The 22,947-nt window shown below is 52.0% G+C and overlaps 2 protein-coding genes across 2 annotated transcripts in view; both read right to left on the bottom strand.

The window, feature by feature from the left end:
* Window positions 1–448: 448 nt before the first annotated feature.
* LOC146254362 (uncharacterized) lies at window positions 449–10,638 on the bottom strand. Its single transcript, XM_084675446.1, has 21 exons — window positions 10,388–10,638; window positions 9,056–9,842; window positions 8,476–8,725; window positions 8,148–8,305; window positions 6,834–7,013; window positions 6,388–6,718; window positions 6,166–6,251; window positions 5,595–5,620; window positions 5,240–5,274; window positions 4,589–4,772; window positions 3,709–3,868; window positions 3,254–3,377; window positions 3,120–3,154; window positions 2,957–3,029; window positions 2,718–2,752; window positions 2,245–2,314; window positions 2,063–2,152; window positions 1,917–1,936; window positions 1,646–1,679; window positions 1,292–1,393; window positions 449–1,108 (listed from the first exon to the last, which is right to left on the bottom strand). Exons 1-20 carry the CDS (start codon window positions 10,394–10,396, stop codon window positions 1,306–1,308), a joined length of 2,775 nt encoding a protein of 924 aa, XP_084531572.1. The 5' UTR covers window positions 10,397–10,638; the 3' UTR covers window positions 449–1,108; window positions 1,292–1,305.
* Window positions 10,639–17,420: 6,782 nt separating this feature from the next.
* Window positions 17,421–22,947, bottom strand: part of dab1a (DAB adaptor protein 1a) — a 27,803-nt gene continuing 22,276 nt past the window's right edge. Inside the window, exons 9-14 of the mRNA XM_084676113.1 lie at window positions 21,035–21,097; window positions 20,699–20,795; window positions 19,307–19,719; window positions 18,895–19,090; window positions 18,478–18,626; window positions 17,421–17,501 (exon numbers count right to left, since the gene is read on the bottom strand). Coding sequence (XP_084532239.1) covers window positions 17,421–17,501; window positions 18,478–18,626; window positions 18,895–19,090; window positions 19,307–19,719; window positions 20,699–20,795; window positions 21,035–21,097 — 999 coding nt within the window. The remainder of the gene's footprint in view (window positions 17,502–18,477; window positions 18,627–18,894; window positions 19,091–19,306; window positions 19,720–20,698; window positions 20,796–21,034; window positions 21,098–22,947) is intronic.

The following is a 22,947-nucleotide window of genomic DNA, read 5'->3' as shown; positions in this document are numbered from 1 at the left end:
TATTCCCTTTGGTCATTTTACCCCAAAAACACAAATGCTAACCCCTTTGGTCATTTTACCCTCCAAAATACACATGCTAACCCCTTTGGTTATTTTATCCCAAAAACACACATGCTAACCCCTTTGGTCATTTTACCCCAAAAACACAAATGCTAACCCCTTTGGTCATTTTACCCTCCAAAATACACATGCTAACCCCTTTGGTCATTTTACCCAAAAAACACACATGCTAACCTCTTTGGTCATTTTACCCCCCAAAATACACATGCTAACCCCTTTGGTATTTTAACCCCCCAAAACAGACATGCTAACCCCTTTGGTCATTTCCCCCCCAAAACAGACATGCTAACCCATTTGGCAGAGATGGAAAAAGTACACGCATCCTTCACTCAAGTACAAGGAGATACTGTCTGCACCATTAGACACACACACACACACACACAGGAAATTGAACTTGGTATGAGATTTTTTAATTAAAACCATTAACAAGCACACAAGACCATAAAAGGCATGTGTCTGTTGCATGAATGTGACTTACATAAAATTCAACAGTCAATCTCTTCACTTTTAATACTTATTCACGGGACATCGTTCACAGGAAGGACACCAAGCTGTAGCCTTTGGAAACACCAAGAGAAGTTGAATAAGTTACACAGGCTAACCCTAACCAAGCCATTACATTCTTAATCGATTCATACAAAACTACACAACAAAGCTGTGTAATTTATTGTGTTTGGACAGAATAACCAGAAGACTTCAACAGTCATCACCCAGTCAAGACGAACCACAGCCAACAGAAACATTGCATGTAAAGATCATAGATATTCATTCATGGGGTTATCTACAAACAAGACAAATTAACAGCAGGTTATAAAACACAAGTCTGTCATTTCAAGGTGTTGGATGGTAGGCAACCCGGTCTTTGGTAAAGTTCTGGGGGATGTTAGTGTTTTAGTCCAGTAAAGAGAGTGTTTTCTGAATAACACACTTAGTGACAACAAACATCCGGGGAGCCGTGGTGATCGCTGTGGGGATCGCCGTGGGGATCGCCGTGGAGATGAGAGGTTGAGCGACTGGTCACTGGACAGTTACTCCTGCTTCTCCTCTCCTGCCTTAGGAGAAGAAAAACATCAGACAGAAGCACTAGTGTTCATCTAGCAGCACCTGCGAAGGGCCAGCGCCCTCTGCTGGTCATACAGGGAGATGCAACACATCACAACATCAGTCAGGACTAAAATGGTGGTGATGGGCGGGGGGGGGGGGGGGGGGGGGGGGGACAAGTCACCCTTACTTGCCTCTAATAGATTATTCTGCAAAGATGATGTCAGCGTACAGGTCAGGGGGCGGTAAGATGATCATGTCAGGTAGCAGTGAATCTACTTCCTCTACGAAGCTGGAGAGATGTCAAATGGTTATCACTGTCTCACAACACACACACACACCACACACACACACCACACACACCACACACACGTACATCGCCTACCGCGAGGGTGTGCTTGGGAGGCGCGCACACTGGTCTCACTTTAACAAGCGTTTAAAAAAACTCAGTGATAAAGTTTAAAAAAATGAACAGCAAGCCCTGAAAACCAGTCTGACCGCAAATTGCACAAGTCACACATACCATCTCGTCTATTCCTCTTACCTCTGTGCATGTTCTGCTGCCACAACCTCAGGGCCTAACAATGAAACAAAGAAGATATTTGAACTATCTGACCCTTAATCTTCCCCTAAAACAAGTCACAATACAGCCACCACCTCCACCAAATTAACCAAACTGTTTCATAATTGTTTCTTGGAACAATTGTCAATGTTGTAAAAATAACTAGCATTGCTTGACATATATTTACAATATGTCATGATATATAATGTAAGCACAAGATTGATTCCTAGCAATAGTGAAACAGATGACTTACTTGTCTCGAGTTCAGGACTTCTTAGAGAGTGGCGGGGCCAAGGAAAGAGAGAGAGCAAGGTGTTTAGATATGAGGAAAATGTGTGTGTTTGTGCGTGTATACATGCCTGATTGTGTGTGTGTGTGAAAGCGTGTGTGTGTGTGTACCTGGCATGGTGCTCGTCTACAGCAGGTGGGCTGGTGTCTCTGGGCGCTTGGAAGAACGTGGACAACTTGTGAAGTGCTTCATGTCTCGCTCTGAAGGGAAACGATTCAAAGTGTACTTACAGAAGTGCCCTGTATTGTAGAAAAAGGTTTGGTGAATGTGTGTCCGTGAGAGTCAGACTTACTGTTGGTTCACAGAATCTGTACTGACGTCACAGGCCGCGTGCTCATGGTGAACACTTGGCTCTCTGCTTCCTGCAAGAACAGCAGACACGCACACACGTCAACAATAACAAATACACACACGCTGACACATTCATTTCTGCACACGCACACACGCTCCCCTCTCCCCCTCCTGTCTATGCCATCAGGCCCTGCTGACAAACTGATCAACAGATTAGCAGATGGAACTCATCGCCCTTTCTCAGTAAACACTTAGTCCCGGTGTATCTCTCTTATCACATCCTTCCACACACCATCGCGATGACAACGTGTGGAAGGTGTTTGCAATCTCAGCCAGACAAAACTATCGGTAGATCCCACCGATAGAAGGTTAAGTCACAGTGACATAGAGAGACATAGAGGGCCATAAAGTGACACCGAGGGGTTACGGGGGTACGTAGATGGACGTAGAGGAACACAGGGCGTCTGTCCTCACCTTCCTCCAGCATGGACGTGGTGTGGTCCAGTCCCCTACAGGAGCAGGGAGGAACCAGACTGGTTAACATGTCAACACTGCGGCGACTGAAGATGATGTCACAACTCTCGCAGCCTTGAGTACTCTGCTGTTGGCTGCACTTTCCCCAAACACACACCCCACTCCTTAACTCTACCCGTTCTCCCCAGCCTTACACACACACACACATACACACACACACACACCTGACCAGGACTTACGGGTCTGTAGATGCGTTGGGGGAAGAGAACATCTCGTCATCGTCGCCCGTCCATTCCTCACTGTCGTCTGAAACTAGTGGAAGTGATGCGTTCAGAACAATTCACAAGGATTCATTAAGACTGAATCTGAATCTGTTTCAGATAAGGACAGAATCATACTTACAACTGCCTGTGGATACGGGGTAGTTATTAGAGTTCCTGAAGAAATAGAAGAAGAAAACAATATGTCAGTGTGTGTCGGTATGTATGTGTGTGTCTGTGTGTGTGTATGTGAAGTGTGTGTGTGTGTGTGTGTACCTGCTCCCAGTGCTGGTCCTCTCTGACTCCAGGGTAGAGGTTTTCCTGTTGCCGACGGCCTTCTTCCCCAGCTCCATCATCCCCTTCACATCCAGCTCCACATGGCTCACTGAGACATACCCAACTGACACACACACACACACACAGTTAGAAGGTGCTGCAAGCACAGACCCAACACATCATCTGAGTCACTACAACAAGCTGACATCGGAGCCATCTTGTGTGTCTCTTGTGAGTCCCATGCCTGTATCTGTGGTCAGGTTAGGACACACGCACACACACAGTTAGAAGGTGCTGCAAGCACAGACCCAACACATCATCTGAGTCACTAGAACAAGCTGACATCGGAGCCATCTTGTGTGTCTCTTGTGAGTCCCATGCCTGTATCTGTGGTCAGGTTAGGACACACGCACACACACACACACGCACGCACACACACACACACACACACTCACAGGTGTTGCTGCTGTCCCGAGCCAGCCATTTCCCCTTGGGACAGTTGGTGGTTCTGATGATGCTGATGATGTCACCGCTCTTCAGCGCCAGGTCGTCCTTGCGTCCTTTCGTCGTCACGGTGACGGTGGCCTCGTACATGGCTTCCTCTTGGCCTGTGATCTGGCACAGCGAAGACACAAGTTACACACACACACACACACTCTCGGTACACACATACACACTCACTCACACACACACACACTCTCAGTACACACACACGCACACACACACTCAGTACACCCATACACACTCAGCACACACAGCTACAGATAAGACACACACACAGACAATACGCACACACACAGGGCTAACAGTGCCTATTGATATTCAGACGCATCTGCGATCCCAAAGTGTGATTATGGTGGTTTAAATCTCTTAATCCTACAGACTCCTTAAATGTACTGTTATAAGCTGTTTTACTGGCACTGTGGGCATTACTGCTCATATTAATATGCATTAGAATGGGTTTCATCTAGGGAGTGTATCAAAGGGTGTATAGGAGTGGTGTATGTGTGTCACAGTATCTGTTACACTCCCTCTCTCTCCTTCTTTCTCTTTCCCTCTCTCTCTCCTCTCTTTCTTTCCTTTACTCTGTCTCTCCACCTCCCTTCCCTCTCTCTACTCCCCATTTCTGTCTCTCCATTTCTCCTTCTATCTCTCTGTCTGTCTCTCTCTCTCTCACAGTGTACATGATGTAGATATTTAGGCATCTCACCCATTCCATCCTGACTAGTTTCTCTGCCAAGTTACTTTACACCCCACCCTTCTCTCTCTCTCTCTCTCTCTCTCTCTCTCTCTGTCTCTCTTTCTCTCTCTGTCTCTCTTCTGCCCGCCTCTTACCTTAAACTTCTTCTTCATCTCATTCTCTTTCCTCTCTCTCTCCTTCAGCTCCTTCTTCTCTCTCTCTCTCTGCTCCTTCTGTTCCTTCTTCTCCTTCTCCAGACGCTGCTTCTCTCGCTTTTTCAGCTCTTTAGGGTTCGGCTCTTTCTCATCTGGTCCCTCTGGGGTCGTTTTCTTCTCGTTCCTGAGACAGAAACAAGAACACAGAGAGAGAGAGAGACAGAGGGAGAGACAAAGGGAGACAGAGAGGGAGAGAGAGACAGAGGGAGAGAGATGGTGAGAGAAAGGGACAGAGAAAGGGAGAGAGAGAGAGAGAGAGAGGGAGAGAGAGAAGGAGAAAGACAGAGGGAGAGAGGGAGAGACAGAAGGAGAGAGAGAGAGAGAGAGAGAGAGAGAGAGAGAGAGAGAGAGAGAGAGAGGGAGAGAGACACAGAGAGAGAGAGGGAGAGAGAGAGACAGCGAGAGAAACAGAGACAGAGAGACACAGAAGGGGACAGAGCAGAGAGACAGAGACGGAATTGGAGAACAAGAGAGATTCCTGTCAGTCACGTTTAGTTATAACACTCCGTCTCTAAGCCTAGCCTTGCTGTCAGTGATTGACGTTGTGACTGAGGGCGACTGTGATGGACATGGGGCTGCTTGCTCACTTACTTGGAGAACCAGCTGCTCTTCTGAGATTCCACATGCTGCAGGAGAGATAATACGTGATGAGATTTACCCTGCAGCTCTGCTGATAAACACCCTAACCCCTGTGCAGAGAATCTACACACACACACACACACACACACACACACGGGCACACTAACACACAAACGTGCACGCTCACACACGCAAGACCCCACATGCACACATACACACACGCATGTACGCACACGCACACACACACACACGTGTAAGCTCACACACATACACACACACAGGCACCCGCATGAGCATATTCACACACACACAAACAAGAGTGAATGTAATCCAATAAGCAAATGCAAATGCTCTGAATGGTGCTTACCGCTGGCTGTGATTCAGCGTACGGATCTGTAGGAGACGAGAAAAAGACGATTATGTCATCATTCATGAACATTCTTACCAGTTCATATCTGAGAACTCCTGAGAGGCAGTCCTGAGTTAACAGCTTATACTAGTCTGTGTGCTTGACTGCAGATGTTCTGCTCAGATGAGCTTCAAAGAGATGAGGGTGTTGACATCTGGAGGGGACAGACTAGCTGTCGTCCACCTTTACAGTCCACACACTGGTGGGGAGACAGCTTGTGCTGTTGAGAGTAGCGTGCGATACAAGTAAAAGCTAGTTTACGGTCACGGTTGAAAGGTTTGCTTGAATCGACACGATCTGAACTGTCACCGTGTGTGGGGTGTGAGGTGGGGTCACAAGCTCCGCCCCCTCTGGGTCACAAGCTCCGTCCCTTCTGGGATCACAAGCGCCGCCCTCTGGGGTCACAAGCCCCTCCCCTTCTGGGGTCACAAGCCCCTCCCTTTCTGGGGTCACAAGCTCCGCCCCCTGTGGGGTCACAAGCTTCGCCCCCTCTGGGATCACAAGCTCCGCCTCCTCCGGGGTCACTTACTCTTCGGTGGCCCTTTGTTCCGTTTCTTGGTACCCAGAGTCTTGCTCTTCGGTTTCTCCACGATACGGACGTCCTCGTAGACGTTGCTGGGGGAGAGGTGGAGGGTGGAGGGTGGAGGGGGAGAGGTGGGGGGTGGAGGGGGAGAGGGTTAAACCCGTCAGCCAGGAGAAAAAACTGTGCGAAACACAGGAGAGGTCCTGACTAGCCACGCCTCCTCCTTACCTTCCGACTGGGCTGCCGGGCGAGGAGGCGGGGTCAGAGAGTTGAAGATCATCTGGAACATTTCGGAGCTCCGCTCCACACTCCTGGACCTCCGGGTCCTGTGGCCCCAGAGCTGCCATCTCGTCCAGGGGGACATCCTGCTCCAGAGCCCCCGGAAGAGCCTCCTCCAGGGGGCCCACGGCCTCCCCGTTCCCCCAGACAGACTCCATCAAGCCTGGAGCCTGCAGCTCAGCAAAGCCCTCCTCCGGAGCCTCTGAGCCCAGGTCCTCCTCCTGCACCTGGGCTGACTCCTCCTGGCAGAACTCCGGAGGAGGAGCAGGAATCTCCACAGCTGGGAGGAGCAACATAGGACACACACATTGGACGGAGACTTCATGTTTTTGAGGCTCTTACATGGATGGATGGAATGGAGGGGTCGGTCAGGCCAGGCCGGACTGTGGACGTACCACTGTGGTCTGGGGGGGGCAGGTCCACTCTGGGGGGACGGGCGGGTTTGTCGGGGGGGGGACCCAGAGACTGGACCGTGGGGAGGGCCCTCCGGGGAGGAGGGGGGGGGACCACTAACATCTCTGGGATGATGTCAGCTCCCTCTTCTGCGATACCTTCTAATGCAGGAGAGGGCTGCCCTGGAGAGAGAGAGAGACACAGAGAGAGAGAGAGAGAGAGAGAGAGAGAGAGAAAGAGAGGGAGAGAGATAAAGAGAGGGAGAGACAGAGTGAGAGAGATAGAGAGAGAGAGATAAAGGGAGAGAGAGAGAGGGAGTTTGAGAGGGAGGGAGAGACAGAGAGGTAGGGAGAGGGGGAGAGGGAGGGAGGGGGAGAGAGAGGGTGAAAAATGAATACATGAGAAAGAGAAGAGAAAATAGATAAAGACAGAGAGGGATATAAGAGAGGGAGAGGGAGAGAGAAGAAGAGAGAGAGGGAGAGAGAGAGAGAGAGAGGGAGAGAATAATCCAATGCAAAATAATACAAGTCACATCCTCTGTGTAAAGTTGTAAATCTTTAGCGTACATGAAGCTGAAATATGACAATGATAAACTGATACAGAGAGAGGCAGACTCCCTGCATCCCTTCCTCCCTCCCTCTCTCTCTCTCTCTCTCTCTCTCTCTCTCTCTCTCTCTCTCTCTCGTTTGCTCTAACTCTGTTTTATTCAAGGACAGAGAGATAAATAATAAGAGGGATAAAGAGTGCAAGAGAAAGAGAGAGAGAGAAAAGAAAGAGCAAGTAAGAAAAGGAGAAGAGTTCAAATGAAACCACAGCAGTAAACTCAAGGTGAGGAGGTTTAAAGTGCAGAGCAGACGAAAGAGGAACACGACCATGGTGAACTCGATAAACTAGACCGGCTCGATTGGAAAACCAACATTCTCTCCTGGATGGCCGAAATCACAAGAAACAAACTTTGGAATTCCCCATCGGTGAGAGAGTAGCAATTTCAGTCTGTCAGCGACCACACCAGGTGGGAACTAAATCAATTAGTCACAAGTCTCAGATACTGTAAATCCTTGAACTAAAGAAGTCACTCAGCAGTCGTCCAACTGAAGGGGCTTTGTGCTGGAGTGACATGTCTCCTCCAGGTATGTGAGGACCGACCACGACAGACACACAACAGCAGCACGTAGCCAACATTCCTGTTCTCTTCTCCCTTCCTTTCTTTGTGAGAGAGAGAGAGATAAGGAGAGAGAGATAGATAGAGAGGAAGGGACTGAAAGAGAGATAGTGAGAGGGAGAGAAACAGAGAGTTCTGGTGCTCTTAGACTCACTGTGGTCGATGCAGTTGACCTGGGCAGCGCCGCTCTGTTCGTGGTAGTCGATAGGCGGGAGCTCCGACGGAGGGAAGCTGGGGATGAGCGGAAGTGAAAGCTCTTCTGTAGTGGGGGTGACTGGGCTGGAGGTGGTGGATGTGGTGCTGGGACTGGGGCTGGGGGAAAACAAATAAGGGTTTGTTGTGAAGTAGCAGCATCTAAAGGATGAGTGTTTAGAGGAACTATGTAGCATGCACAAGGCATCATCCTCCAAACATGGATTGTAAACTGTGTGATGTCACCTGCACCCTCCCCCAGCCCCCTGGGAAGGGGGCGTGTCCCGTACCTGGCTAACTTCCTGCGTGCCTTCTCCAGGGCGCTGAAGACCCTCAGGTCACAGGGGGACGACTTCCTCCCCGGGCCCATCTCCTCCGCCCTCCCCAAGGCCGACAGGGCGGAGAGGGGGCGCTCTGGACGGGGTGACTGGGGTCTGGACGGAGGGTCCACAGAAAGAGAGGAGGCAGGGGGACCGGCCTCAACCCCAGCCTCAACCCCTGCCTCAACCCCAACCTCAGGTTCCGGCTCAGGTTCCAAGACTGGGGGTGGAGGTGGGGAGGGGGGAGGGGTAGCAGGGGGAGAAAGGGATGGTGTAGAGGTGATGAGGGGAGGAGGGGTGGATGAGACAGGGAGGGAGGGGGTGGAGCGGGGGGATGGGGTCGGGGTGGCAGGGGGAGGAGGGGTGGAGGAGACGGGGAGAGAGGGGGTGGAGGGAGGGGATGGAGCTGGGCTAGGTCGGAGGGAGGAGACACGGGCGGGGCGGAGGGGACTGGGGGATACCGAGACAGGAAGAGCGGGCAGGGCCTTAGCTGGGGTTTCAGTCTTTGGGGGGGGAGTGGGGGAGGGTGGGAGAGAGGTTCCAGAGCTACCAGCCTGGGGGGGTTGGCCTTCGGGTGTGGCTGTGACCAGGGTGGGGTCAGGGGATTGGAGGGCTACGGCAGAGGGCTCTTCCAGGGTGGGGTTGGGAGGAAGGAGGGCCTCCTTCAGTTTTGGGGTCAGAACGGGCTCAGGGGTGGGGTCGACAGGGGAGGGGTCGGCAGGGGCGGGGTCGGGGTCGGCAGGGGCGGAGCTCGTAGGTATCAGTGGGGCTAGCCCTTGGAGGACAGGGCCGGGCGTGTCCAGGATGGAGTCGGCAGGAACTTCCTTTTTCACTGACCTCCTGAAACCCAGGAAGCCTTTCTTCTTCGGTGCGGTTTTAGGCGGACGCGCAGCGGCGACAAGCTCAGGGCTGCCCCCTTTAGGCGCCTTCTTCTCCTTCGTGGCGTGTGCGGTGACATCCGCCTCTTTTTTTTTCGGGGTCACTTCCGCCGACGGGTTGCCCTTCACCCCTCCGTTCTTGTCTTTCCCCCACTTGGTTTTCACCTCCGTCTTCTCCTTGCTTTTGAAGAGCGGCTTCTTCCCCTCCTTCTTGTCTTCCTTGAAGATGACGCGGGGGGCCGGGACGGACTTCCTCTCGGCCGCCTGGCTGATGGAGGTGAGGAGGGAGGGCCGGGCTCCGGCGGGCAGCGTGTGTGTGGGGCTCTGAGGGGGGCTCTGGGGGGGAGGAACTACCCTGGGCTTCTCCGGGAGGGTGGGCTTGGTCTTGGGCTGTCTCAGGAGCAACGTCTCCTCATCCTGGAACTTGGCTCTCAGGGCCTTGAAGTCTAAAGTGTCCTCCTGAATTTGGGTTGAAAACAGACGTTCGTTCGTGTCACCGTGTTGACATATGACTGTCTAATGACTCAATAGATACGGATCTCCACTCAGGTTATCGTTCTCGGTGCGTTTTCTGGGTGCTGCTGCGCACATTACTGACATACCTGGTTTCAAACCCTGTCACCAATTAGCTATAAATCTTATCTTATGAGGGGTGGAGATTACCTCATTCGAACTCAGACTTGTCATTAAAAGTATTTGTTATTAATTGTTGTTAACATTAGTTAATTTTTATTATATTAATTAATGTACCTTCAACCCCAAACATATGCACTTGGAGTCATCTGTTGCCCAACAAAGTGAAACAGTGACATCAAAACACTTACATCAAAACAGTGACTTCCAGCATATTTTCAGTAGAAAGAGACAAGCAAGCTAACTTTAAATCAGAGAATTCTGTGTATCCAAACGGCACTGGGCTGGAGATATCTTACGCTAATGACAAGAATGAATTGCAGGAAGCTAGTCTTAGTGTTAAGGATGTGTATGGTGGGATGTTAGGGTACCTGGTCCATGGTGCACGTTCTTGTGGATCCTCAGCTTTGTCAACGTCAACAGGTAGGAATCCTTTCCACGAGCCTCCTTTAGCCTCGCATACCGAGTTGGAGGCTTACCTCAGTATAAAAGTAGATATAAGCGACAATTTAATGATGTGTCCAACGTGTTCCAAGATCCGCGTTAACTAACTTCCCACAGTAGTCCACTGACTACTGTCACAGTCGGATCGTTTTACTTGACTGACCGTGCGTGCGTTACTGAGATGGTTTCGGTGTCGGAATGAGGTTGGGTAGGAACATTCACGCGCTCATCGTGAAGACGGCCCATCCCGTCAAACGGGTCTCGCCGCCCATGAGCGCGAGGCATTGTGAGTGGCAGATGCGTGCTTGTTTTCATCCCTCTGGAATGCGGCTCGGCGGGCATATTGAGCACGCGGGTCATGTTAACCAGCGCTGGAGTTTTGGCCACCTTGCGTATTTCAACCACAACAAAGTATCTATTACGCATTTCCCACTCTGCTCACTCGCAGGATTAACGTGTCAGAAATCACGTTTCATTAACTGACATTTACGGTCAATATAGGGGTCAATAAATATGGGGGAGTTCCTGATACAGTCAATTATTAATCTCCAGGGTAAACAAAGACAGAGAGGAAGTCATTCTGCATTCCAAGGAGGTTCCATGGCAACTCACAGGTATTTAAACACATTTATTTGACATGAGACACATCCTGTGTTTGACAGCAAGAAACTTTCCCTTTTACTGAGCCGCAGCAGTTCTGTACACCTGAGCGTACACCGTGAGGCGTGTGCTGATCTTGTGAACCTCCATACAGCTGCTGGAGAGACAAAGAAGTCCGGGGATATCTCCTGGTTTATTCACAACAACATTGATGAACAGTGACATCGCACTGCATTAGCTAACCATCCCCAAACTATAGTTTACATAGAACAAGTTTACGCCTCAACCCCCCCCCCCCCACCACCAACCCTTCACCCCCCCCCCCCACCCACAGGCAGAGAACAGAGGAAGGGAGAAGGGGCTGGAGAGAAGCGAGTCTAAGCCGCTTTTGCTTTGTAGTTTGGTCCTAATAAAGCATGTGACAGCTTACATTAGAGGCTGTCAGCGGCACCAGAAGTTGACAGGCCATTAAGGCTGTGTAGAATGACAAAGCACTGAGCCACTTTCCCTGCTTCCCCCTAATGCTGACACTCTGGAGGTCACCTCTGCAGGCACACGTCATTAGTCACACACCATACACATTTAAGAGCACTCCTCGCACACACACACATATGCACAAACACACACAGAGAGAAATGTACATACCGCTCAGTGGCAGTTCTAGACACGGGGGGGGGGGGGGGGGGGCAGTGTTCAATCAGAGGGGCACATTAAAAAATTGAAAAACAAATTATACTTAAACATTAAATACTTTAATTTTGCTTTACATAACATGCTCTGGCTCTCCCTCTTCCAGCTCCTCAGCTCTCTCAATACCTTGATATGTTCCTCTCACTTTTTATTTACTGGGGAAAAAAAGGCTGCAATGTCCCTTCCTTGTTTCATGATGACTACTAGAAGAAGAAAAACGTGTAAAAAAAAAATATATATATATTCAGTCAGCAGCTCAGGGGGGCCACAGGGGGGGGGCAGGGACATTTTTACAGGGGCCCTGGCCCCTGTGGGCCCCAGTGTAGAACCACCTTTGGACACAGTATAAAGACACACAAACTGTGTTGTCATTTGGGATGTGTTTATTGGTAACAGTAAATACATGGTGCGATACGTAAATCAAAAGAAAAGCAAAATCTAAAAATCCACTGTAGAATGTTGTATTCATAAAGATAAAAATAATGTGTCAATTTACATTAAGAAACCGTTAGCTGAGGTAAAGTTATAATAGGTCTAGAAATGTTATGTTCTCAAACTGCAATGTTTCCCTTTTTGTTCCATTTCTTGCTCTTCTTCAATTTGTCAGATTTAGATCTTAATCCAAAATCAGTAGTAAAATGAAATGTGGACTCTGGCCATAAAATAGGGAGTCACTGGCATCCCAGTTGATGTAAGACTAGCAGAGACGCAGCCTGGAAAGACAGACAGGTGGTGGACAGACAGACAGAACGACAGACAGGCAGACAGACAGACAGACAGACAGACAGACAGACAGACAGGCAGACAGACAGGCAGACAGACAGGCAGACAGACAGGCAGGCAGGCAGACAGGCAGGCAGGCAGACAGAGCGTAAAGTGAAAGGAAAGACAGAGACCGGGACTGGGGAAGAGGTTAAAAAAAACGGAACTAATATTGTACTAGGATGAAGGTACAGATTCATATAACTGGGAATAGGACTAAGGTAAAATCAGGACGAGGATTAGTCGGTGGCTTGGGCTGGAGCGAGGGGGGGGGGGGGAGCATGGGGGGGGCAGGGAGCAGACGAGGTTAGGACACAGTACAGGAGTAAGGGGTGGGAGGGTGACCTGAACATGCAGGACAGACGGAGCCACACAGAGCCAGAGGAAGCCACATCGTGAGAGCGCGAGGGGAGAGCAGAATGCGTTGGTATTGCTTGGTTTCGTCTAGAGTTTGCATAACTGAAGCCTTCCTATTTTATGGCGCAGATGTCCATACTGGACTGAATGGTCTTTGTTATGGTCGTTATTTACAAAATGAGCGTAGCGGACCAACCATTAGATGGCTTAAAGCCATGAAGACTCTAACTCCTATAGACCTGACCCCAGCGGCTTGATTGACTTATAAAATAAAAATTCCATTTCAATGTGTCCCTTTTTTTTCTTCTCATCAGTATTGTACAAAAGCTATAGAGAATGAACAGTTCAATCACAGAATCCGTTAGGTTTGCAACGTCCATGCCGTCGGGAAGTCCTTTCAATCACACCTTCTCTCTCCAAACCTGTGGAAGGAGACGTTTGGCAAAACACTCCACGTGTGTCATCGTTCTGTGTGTGTGTGTGTGTGTGTAGGTAATCACGGTTAGTGTGTGTGATTGTGTGTGTGTGGGTGTGGGTGAACAGCTTCCAGAGTCTTTTCTGCTTAGAGATCCAGCAGACACTCGCATGAAAGGGAAACACCCAAACGGACCAATCAGATGCCGTAGCAGACTAGTCTGAACTGGCTCATAAGAGTCACACTCCTCTCACAGGAATCCCTTGCTACAGATGCTGATTCTGTCCAATGATCACTCGAATATGTGTGTGTTTGTGGGGGGGGGGGGGGGGGGGGAGGCACCGCTTGGTCCAGGCCCTCCATGGCAGCAAAGTCTCTAGCCAGAAACAGGGACCGAGACAGAGGGAGAAAGAACAGAGAAAGAGAGGGGGAAAAGAGAGAGAAGGAGGGTAAGGGAAGAGAGAGAGAAGGAGGGAGAGGGAAAAGAGAGAGAAGGAGGGAGAGGGAAAAGAGAGAGAAGGAGGGAGAGGGAAAAGAGAGAGAAGGAGAGAGAGGGAAAAGAAAAGGAGGGAGAGCTGAAAGAGAGAGAAGGAGGGTGAGGCGCAGAAGAATAATCAGACTTGTGTAAGGCTGGTTGTGAGTGTCCATAGGGAGAGACGAGGGAGAGAGAGAGAGAGGATCACCGAGGTCTCCTCCCAGTGGAGGAGAGGAACGACAGCAGAGAGGAGGAGAGGAGGAGCGGGGCGAGAGAGGGATGGTTCTCTCCAGGGAGGTTGTTAGCCAGAGGAGAAGAGAGAAGGTTCCGCCAAGCTGCTACAGGAGAACAGTACCATGGGCGATGGGGAGAGACACCTGTTTCTCACACACACACACACACACACACACTCAAACACACACACAGCTGGGGGCCGTTTAGAGTCTCTCTCCTCCTGTTCTCCCCAGCGCCGGTCAGATACGTCTTCCTGTGAGGCTCCTTACTTCTTCGCTTTGTTGATCTGGGCGTAGAGAGGATCCTTCTTCCTCTACACGCACGCACCCACACACACACACACAGACACACACACACCAGCGTTAGCATTAGCCATTAGCAGCAACGTCCCCCCTAACACCAATCCTGCTTTCTAATAATCAGCAAACACAGTAAACAGACTTAGCATATCCATATAGGACATGTGATTGCTAAGACAGAGGCCACAAAAGAAAAATGGCCGACCATTCGTAGCCTTGCTGTGAGAAAAACCCAACACATGTAATTCCTGTCATGAACACCAGATGGCAGTAGCGTTCCGCAGTACGAACTCTCCGGGCATTGCAGGGTGATGGTAGCGTGCGTGTTTTGATCGTGTGTGTATCTGCGTAGGCAGAGTGCGTCCGTGCTTTTCTCTAAACCCCCCCCCCCCCCCCCCCTCGCGGAGAAGGGCCAATCCGACCCGTGAGCTCGCCCGGCTGTGAGTCACGGCGAGGTTTTCCTCTCGCTAAGCGATGAGAGCCGGGGGCGTGGGGGGTGATGGAGGAGGCCCCTGCAGTGGTCCTTCTCGGCCGCTCACCACAGAGCCGTGTTATTACCATACACATAATTACATCCAGACGGCCCCCTGGAGGGGGTGGGGGGAAGTGCGGGAACGGCGGACCCTCCTCAGCAGCACCTGCTGACTGCCTCTGCTCCACCCAGGCGGGGCTCTGCAGGGGTGCGTGGGGGCTTAAAGTGAGCTTCTCTCTAATATCCAAACTCCTCCAAGACCGGAGGAGGATCACCGAGGCTGGGGCTGAGGCTAGGGCTGAGGCAACAAACTAGGGGTTTGGTGCTGTGAGTAGGGCTGCAAACTTGGGGCCTGGGGCTGGTACTAGGGTTGGTATTAGGGCTGGAGGGTGTGTGGCAGGGAGAGGGGAACAGGGCCAGACACCCAGCAGACAGCAGATGCTTGGAGCCCCAGTGACTGCTGACAGAGAGGAACGAGAGCAGCAGTGACAGCCAGCATACTGTCCACAACTCAGGCCCCCCGCCCAGCCCTGTCAGCCCGCATCACCCACCCACAGGCCACAGGGACTGTCTCCTCATCCCAGCCAGGAGAGGGCCAGCCTGGGCAAGAGAGGAGGGTGAGCAGGGGCGACGGTGGAAGACCAACGAGCCAGGAGCCAGACTGGCTGGATAAACGAAGTGTGGGCATGTGTGTGTGTGTGTGTGTGTGTGCCAGGCTGGTGGGTCCAGAGCGAAGCGTTCCAACGGAGCCCTGTGAGATTGCTCAGTGAACCGTGGAAAGCGAGCATTTCATGGCAGACACCTGGGAGGCAGGAGAGGCGTGATGAGATCTTTGCCCTCCAGCCCTCCTCCCTCCACCCCTGCCTCCACCCCCGCCAGCCCCAACACATGTCGGTCTGATACCTCAGGCCCACGAGGGACATGAAGAAGAGGCAATCACTGCCAAAGGACACACTCACACACACACACACACACACACACTAACTTTGGCTTTGACTGAAGCACAGGTGGCTGTGGAGGCTGGCACAGGTGTGTTTGACTGCGGAATGATGACGAGGTCTAATGCACAGGTGTGTGTGTGTGTGTGTGGGAGTGGTTCTGATGGAGCAGGTAAACACCATATGTGAGCATCTCCACTGGACCAGAACCATACACTAATGAGTCCAGCTGTGAAGATCACTTTGCACATCAACCCCAAATAGTTAGAGGACCGCGGCCCACCGCTTAGAACGTGACCCTGGGTCCACACCTCGGCCCTGCTCCAGACCCACGCCAGCCCAGCCGATAGGCCCGGATACTCTGCCCCATGAACCCCATTTCCAGCCTCTCATTTGGGCCAAGCTGCCAACATGAAGGGCCTTGGTCTCCTCAAGGCTGGAGGACACACTAGTGGAGGCAAGCAGGGAGAAGCGAGAGCTAAACCTCTCGTCCTCGCCTCGTCCTCGCCTCCTCCTCGCCTCCTCCTCCTCCTGAGAGACAAAGGCTGCGAGGCTTCTGAGGTTTTAATTAATACCAATTAGGTCCAGGCAGTCATTAATCCAGGCAGCCCAGCATTAACTGATGAAAACTCAATCATTAAATATTTCCTCGAGTGGGATTGAACGCCAGAAGTTATCATTAAAGAGCCAGAGAGAGAGTGTGTGTGGGCGAGAACACACTCTGGGGGGGGTTGTCCCGAAAATGTGCGATCATGTGTGTGTGTGTGTGTGTGTGTGTGTGTGTGTGAGTCAGTACATGTGTGGGTAGAGGCGTATTCACATGCCAATGACAAGTACAGTTTGTAAACAGCCGTCCGATGTTCCTGTCAGAGACTTTCTAACTGTGGGGTTTTCAGCTGCCAGTACACTCCCTCAGCCCCTTCCTGTTCGGCATAACCGATGGCGACGGTGACCTGTCCATATTCAATCTCTGAGCCGCTAGACAGCTTCCTCTTTCCCCTGGGGGCAGGACGTGACACGCCAGGTTCGTTAGAGGTCCTTCCTGTTCCATCCGGGCTGACGCATGCATTCCATGACGGCAGGAATCGTCTCACATTAAAACGTGACACGTCGCCGCGCGCGAAGGACGCGACACATCTCCCATGATGCACTGCTCGCGCCGGGCGTCGCTGACGGTTGCCGTGGAGGAGTGCAGCATGAGTGAGTGAGGAGACACAGACGCACAGCAGACAGACGAGAGCTGAGGAGGAGAGGTCTATGACGTATAAACACACACACTGAGGTTGTCCAACATGTTGGAGACACTAACACACCTGGGTGGGCTCGAGGAAGACAGAACACACACTCACAAACACACAGGACAAAGCCACAGGATGCACATAAACACACTCACAAAGGAACACAACCACAACAGATACACCGAAAGGGGAGATTCTAGAGCACATACAGCAGCAGGCACAGGCAGGTAGAGAGAAGCAAAGAAAGGGAGACAGAGAGAGAGAGAGAGAGAGGTAGAGAGAGAGAGAGAGAGAGGTAGAGAGAGAGAGAAAGAGAGGGAGGGAGAGATAGAGAGAGGTTGAGAGAGAGAGACAGCTCACGCCACACATGCTGATGTGATGGTGAGTGGAGGGAGCAGGTGACCAGGCGGTTAGAGAACGAGGGGAGGAGGAGGAGGAGGAGGAGGAGAGGCAGTGCTACCTACCATGCCCCAGGGCTATCTAGCTTCCTGCCTCAGGACTGGGCTGGGCCGGGCCGGGCACTGCTGTCTCACTGGGGCAGGGAGAGGCTGAGCCACACCCCTGGAGGGGGGAGGGAGGGAGGGGGGGAGGGAGGACAGGAGAGGAAGAAAGGCAAGAAGGCAAAGAGGAAAACAAGAAAAAGAGAGAGAAGAGGAGCAGTTGAAAGACAGTTGAGGAAGACAGTTGGAAAAAGGAGGCAGCAGAGACCATCCATCCGTCTTCATGTGACCTTCAGAGAAACCTACCACTTCCTCTGCTGTGGAACACACAAACAGTGGCTAGCTCTAAAGGCTTTTAGAGATCACAGTATTGATTGCAAGTTTTTCCCTTAAAACACCTCTGCTTTTAACACCCCCACTGGTAAAAGAGAGAGAGACTGTTTCTCTCTGCCTCTTCCACCCTCTTTCTCTCACTTTCTTTTCAACAAACTCTCTCCCTTTTCTCACTGGCATTAACACAGCAGTGGGCCTGGCTAGATTTGTGTTTCATTAAGTCTAAGGGCTGCTGTACCTGCTTGTGACCAGCTAGACAGGCAGACTACCAGCAAGACAGGCAGACTACCAGCTAGACAGGCAGACCACCAGCCAGACAGGCAGACTACCAGCTAGACAGGGAGAGTAATTCACTCCTGGGAAAGTCACTACCGAGGGACTCTCAGTCTCAGAGATCTAGATGCTCCCTGTACAATAAATATTAATTCCCCAGATAAGGAATGAGGGTCCTGTCCCAGTTTGTCCATGCAGGCTGCATGATGTATGAACCTACTCAGCTGCCATTCATTACAGCTTAATGATCTCCCTGACAACTCCAACACCTCATTTAACGCTTTACTGACCACACACACACACGCATCCTGGCTCACACCTACACACACACACACATACACAATCACAAAGGGTAATTACCTGGCCCAGGAATGTACCTACCTACACAGGGTATTCATCATCAGATCACACACACACACACACACACACACACACACAGAAAGACTGTTTAGAAAGCTTCATTGGGGCAGTCTCACAGCCACACTACTCACAGTGTCCTCCTCCCCACTTCGACTGGGGCTTCCCTCCACCTCCCCAAACGAGTCGTCAGTCGGGGGGTCGGTGGCGTCAGTGGGGGGGTCGCTCACGTGGGAGGCAGACGATTTGGAGGGGGAGCTCTTCCTGGGGGCTGGGGTGGGCGCTGGAGAGAGAGGTCGGGTTGGCACAGGTCCGAAAAAGCTGCTTGTGTGTGTGTGTGTGTGTGTGTGTGTGTGAGTCAGATGGCTGAGCGGTGAGGGAGTCGGGCTAGTAATCAGAACTTTGCCGGATCGATTCCCCGCCGTGGCAAATGACGGTGTGTCCTTACTTCACCCTACTTGCCCCGGGGGGGAATGTCCCTGTACTTACTGTAAGTCGCTCTGGATAAGAGCGTCTGCTAAATGACTAAATGTGTGTGTGTGTGTCCTCACGTGAGTTGGTGGAGGGCGTGGTGGAGGTGACCGGGGTCAGGTTCATCTGAGAGATGTCAAAGTCGTCGCAGTCGTCCGTGTCCTGGGCCGTGCCCACGCGGCTGAAGTAGGAGCTGAAGGCGTCTGAGGTGCCCGACAGGCCGGACTGCTCCCCACGCCGCGCCGGCATGGCTGGAGGCTTCGCCAGCTGGAAGTCCTGGAGAGGAGGAGGAGGAAGAGGAGAGCAATGAGGAGGAGAAGAAGGGAGAGACGGAGGAGGTGGAGGGAGGAAAAAAATATATTCATCAGGTTCAGTACCTAACGCCTCCTAACCCCCCCCTCCTACCATGAGCACCTCCTATCCCCTTCTCCTACCATAAACACCACCTAGCTCCACCTCCTACCTTGAACACCTCCTAGCCCCTCCTCCTACCTTGAACATCTCCTTGCTCATCTTCAGCCGCGCCCTGTCCTCGTGCTGCGGACTCGACGAGGAGGAGGGGGCGGGGCCCGAGGCCGCGCCGCCGCCGGCAGCTAAAAGGCTGTCTCCAGCCGGCGTGACGGCGGCTGCGACGGGAGCGAGGGTCTGGAACATGGCGGCAGGCAGCGCCCCCACAGGCTGACCGGGGAGGTAGGCAGTGGGGGAGAAGGCTCCAGCAGCCATGGCAGCCCACTGCTGCTGGGTGGCTGGGAACAGGTTGGCCTGGCCCCAGATGAGGGGCTGGCCTCCTGGGAGGACCTGGGCCACCGGGAGGGGGGACTGAACCCCGAACGCCAGGGGCGTCTGGCCAGCGAAGGGCTGTTGGGACCAGTGGCCCGGCGGTACAGCCCCCATCGTCACATAACCTAGAGAGAGAGAGAGAGAGAGAGAGAGAGAGAGAGAGAGAGAGAGAGAGAGAGAGAGAGACGAGGAAGGGGAATGAGAGATGAGAGGAAAAAATCTAGGGTAAGGGAGCATATTACTCTGCAGGAGAAAGTACCATAGACACACACAAACACTCACACAAACCAACACATGCATCAGTGGAGTGCAGGCAGTGTCCTAGTTTAGCCTATGGCTAATGCCTTGTCCTAATGGTACTGGAGATCATAATTACCTCCACAATAAAGCACACATTAGGATGCACCCAAGTCTCACGTACTCATTACAGCTCTGTGACACATCTATCCACCTGCACACACAGCCCCAGTCTACTGCGCAGGGCCCGAGGATCCCCTCGATATCCTGTTATGTTAGTGGGCAGTGAGGACCAGAATCTCTTCAGACATGAGTCATATAGCGTTCACAGACAGGAAGTGAGATGGGGTCTGGTCTGGTCCAGACCCGGATTTCAGCTTGATTCTGCAGGCTGGGATGCATACATATATGCACACGTATTAAACTCTCCTCCAGGTTCATCTCAGTGTGTATTTTATTACCTCAGCTTGAGAAAGAACCCTGCCTTCTCTTTCTCCCTACTCCTCATTCTCTACTTCTCTCCTCCTAATCCTCTCCTTCAGTCTTTGTACTCCTCACTCACCACCACCTTCTGTACACACACACACACAACCCCCCCCCCCACACACACACACACCCCATCCCAGCAGGTCTAGCCACAGGTAAATCTAGGACCTATCTGCCTAATGACTCATTTTGTATTCAACACTGGCACCTAAACCCAGCAGCACGACCACATCCTAGTACAAGGCTGTCTCGCACACACACACACACACACACACAAGCTGCCAGTTCGGGGACAGGGCGTGTGTGTGTAGGGTGTGTGTGTACGGTGTGTGTGTATGAAGAGGTGTGTTTGTGGAAGAACAGGATGTGAGACGTCCCTACCTGAGGGCACAGAGGCAGGGTTGAAGGGGGCGAAGAGTTCCGTGGGAGGCTGGAGACCCAGGGAGGGGTCCAGGGTGTAGGCTGGAGAGGCAGGGGTCTGGGGAGGGGAGGGGAGGGAGGGAGGGAGGGAGGGAGGGAGGGAGGGAGGGAGGGAGGGAGGGAGGGAGGGAGGGAGGGAGGGAGGGAGGGAGGGAGGGAGGGAGGGAGGGGAGGGAGGGAGGGAGGGGGAGGGAAAGACAGGTATTAGCCACATCTTTGTCTGCCTCTATCACGAGCGAGGCCTGGGGTGTGTGTTGTGCGTGCTGGCCCAGCGAGGCGTGTCTTCCAGACACTCACCGAGGGAGAAGTGATGTCGGGGGGCGTGGACATGTCTCCGAAAAGCTCTAATTGGTTGATGTTCTGCAAATCAGAGAGCTGGAGTTATAAAAAACGAGGAAGTCAGGATTTGTTGTACACGCAAACCGAACGACGTTATCACGGGTGTTCCATCCATCATCACAGCACATGCGACACGGCACGCGCGACATGCTTAGAAGAACCCGCTACCTACCTCAGAACCGGTGACATCATCAAACAGCGACAAGAAGAAGTGTGTGACACAGAGACATAGTGATGAGGTTAATGGGGAAATGTGATTGGTGGGAGTGGAAGGAAGTTGGACATTCAAGCCCAGGTTTCCATAGCAACAAGTTTGTCCACCTGTTCCAAGTTCCAGATTCTACACTCCAGACATTCCCACTGGGAAGGAGATCTGAGGAGATGTGGGACTGCGTAGGGACAATCCTGGTCTTCCCAGAGTCGCTTAGCTCTGGGAAGCCCGCTAAAGAGACAAGGCAGTAGTATCTAAATCTCCTCTGATATCACTCTCTTTCAACTCCCTCCCTCCCCAAGATCCCTCTCCCTTTCTTAAACATCTTTCTCTTTCTTTAACTTCTCCCCCTTTCTTCAATATCTCTCTTTTCCTTACATTAATAATGTCTTCAGCCCCCTGGCGACTGAAGGAGACCCTATTTTTAGTTGTTAAAGATTTCGAGCTTTAAGCACACGGTCAGAAGATTTGCATAAATCAGGGGTGTGAATAATTTTCCGGGAGATAATGAAGGTTGTTGGAAAAAACCTGTTTCTCCCTGCCGTGGTTAAACTCCTGGGTCGCAGATCCAGCATGAAGTTCTTATTCTATGGTATCTGATAACACGCGGTGAGGATGGCATCAATATAGAAAGAAGGAAAGAGAGAGGGATAGAGAGAGAGAGGGAGATATAGAGCGAGCGACAACACTTTTTTTTTGCTTTCATTTATTTGGTCTGTCTAGTTTGTCTGTCTGTCTAGTCTGCTGTAGTGCTAACTATCAGTGTGCACACTGTCTCCCTGCAGTAGCCAGGTGAGACGGTGAGACGGTGTAATGAGTGAGCACTCTCCTGAGGTGACCACAGCTCTGCCTCACTTCCTCCCCTCTCTCTGTCTCTCAGCTGGAGCGCTGACCTTTACGTTAGCTCGCACGGTCTCTAGAGAGAGCTCTGTACTCCCTCACTCACTCTCTACCTCCCTCCCTCTCTTCCTCCCTCCCTCCCTTACTCATTCTCTCCCTCCCTCCTGCTGCCTCCTGCTCCCTCCCTCCCTCCCTCCCTCCCTCCCTCCCTCCCTCCCTCCCTCCCTCCCTCCCTCCCTCCCTCCCTCCCTCCCTCCCTCCCTCCCTCCCTCCCTCCCTCCCTCCCTCCCTCCCTCCCTCCCTCCCTCCCTCATGACCTTACACAGGGTCTCCCGTGTGAGCCTGTTGCTATGGAAACATGTCCCAAGTAAGGTTCGGTGTTTTAATCACGGATGGGGAGGGGTCAGAGGTCGGGCGGGTCAGCACCGTCGTACTACAACCGGGGAAAAAAGTGATTACCCGGAGGGCCGTATGAGAGAGAGAGAGAAAGAAAGAAAAAGCAAGAGAGATAGAGAGAGATAGAGAAGGAGAGAGAAGGAGAGAGAGGGAGAGAAAGGAAGATAGAGAGAGAAGGAGAGAGAGAGAGAGAGAGAGAGAGAGGGAGTTTGAGAGGGAGGGAGAGGGAGAAGAGAGAGAGAGAGATGGACGCTACAATCCAGGTCAGGCGTGTAGGGCTCCTAGCTCCTGTGACTGTCTCTCCAGCTACGTGTGTCTTAACAGGACATAAAGCGGAGCGGACAGGGAGAACATCGTCTGTTCTGGGGTCTTACCTGTGTGACTGTGGTCAGGTCTAAGTCTATCAGATCATATGCCACTGCCC

The sequence above is a fragment of the Hypomesus nipponensis genome, chromosome 16 (genome assembly GCF_054491055.1).
Source record: "Hypomesus nipponensis isolate SF chromosome 16, ASM5449105v1, whole genome shotgun sequence".
Classification (NCBI taxonomy): Eukaryota; Metazoa; Chordata; class Actinopteri; order Osmeriformes; family Osmeridae; genus Hypomesus; species Hypomesus nipponensis.
The sequence above is the reverse complement of the archived record's forward strand: the minus strand, read 5'-3'. Positions and strand labels throughout refer to the sequence as shown.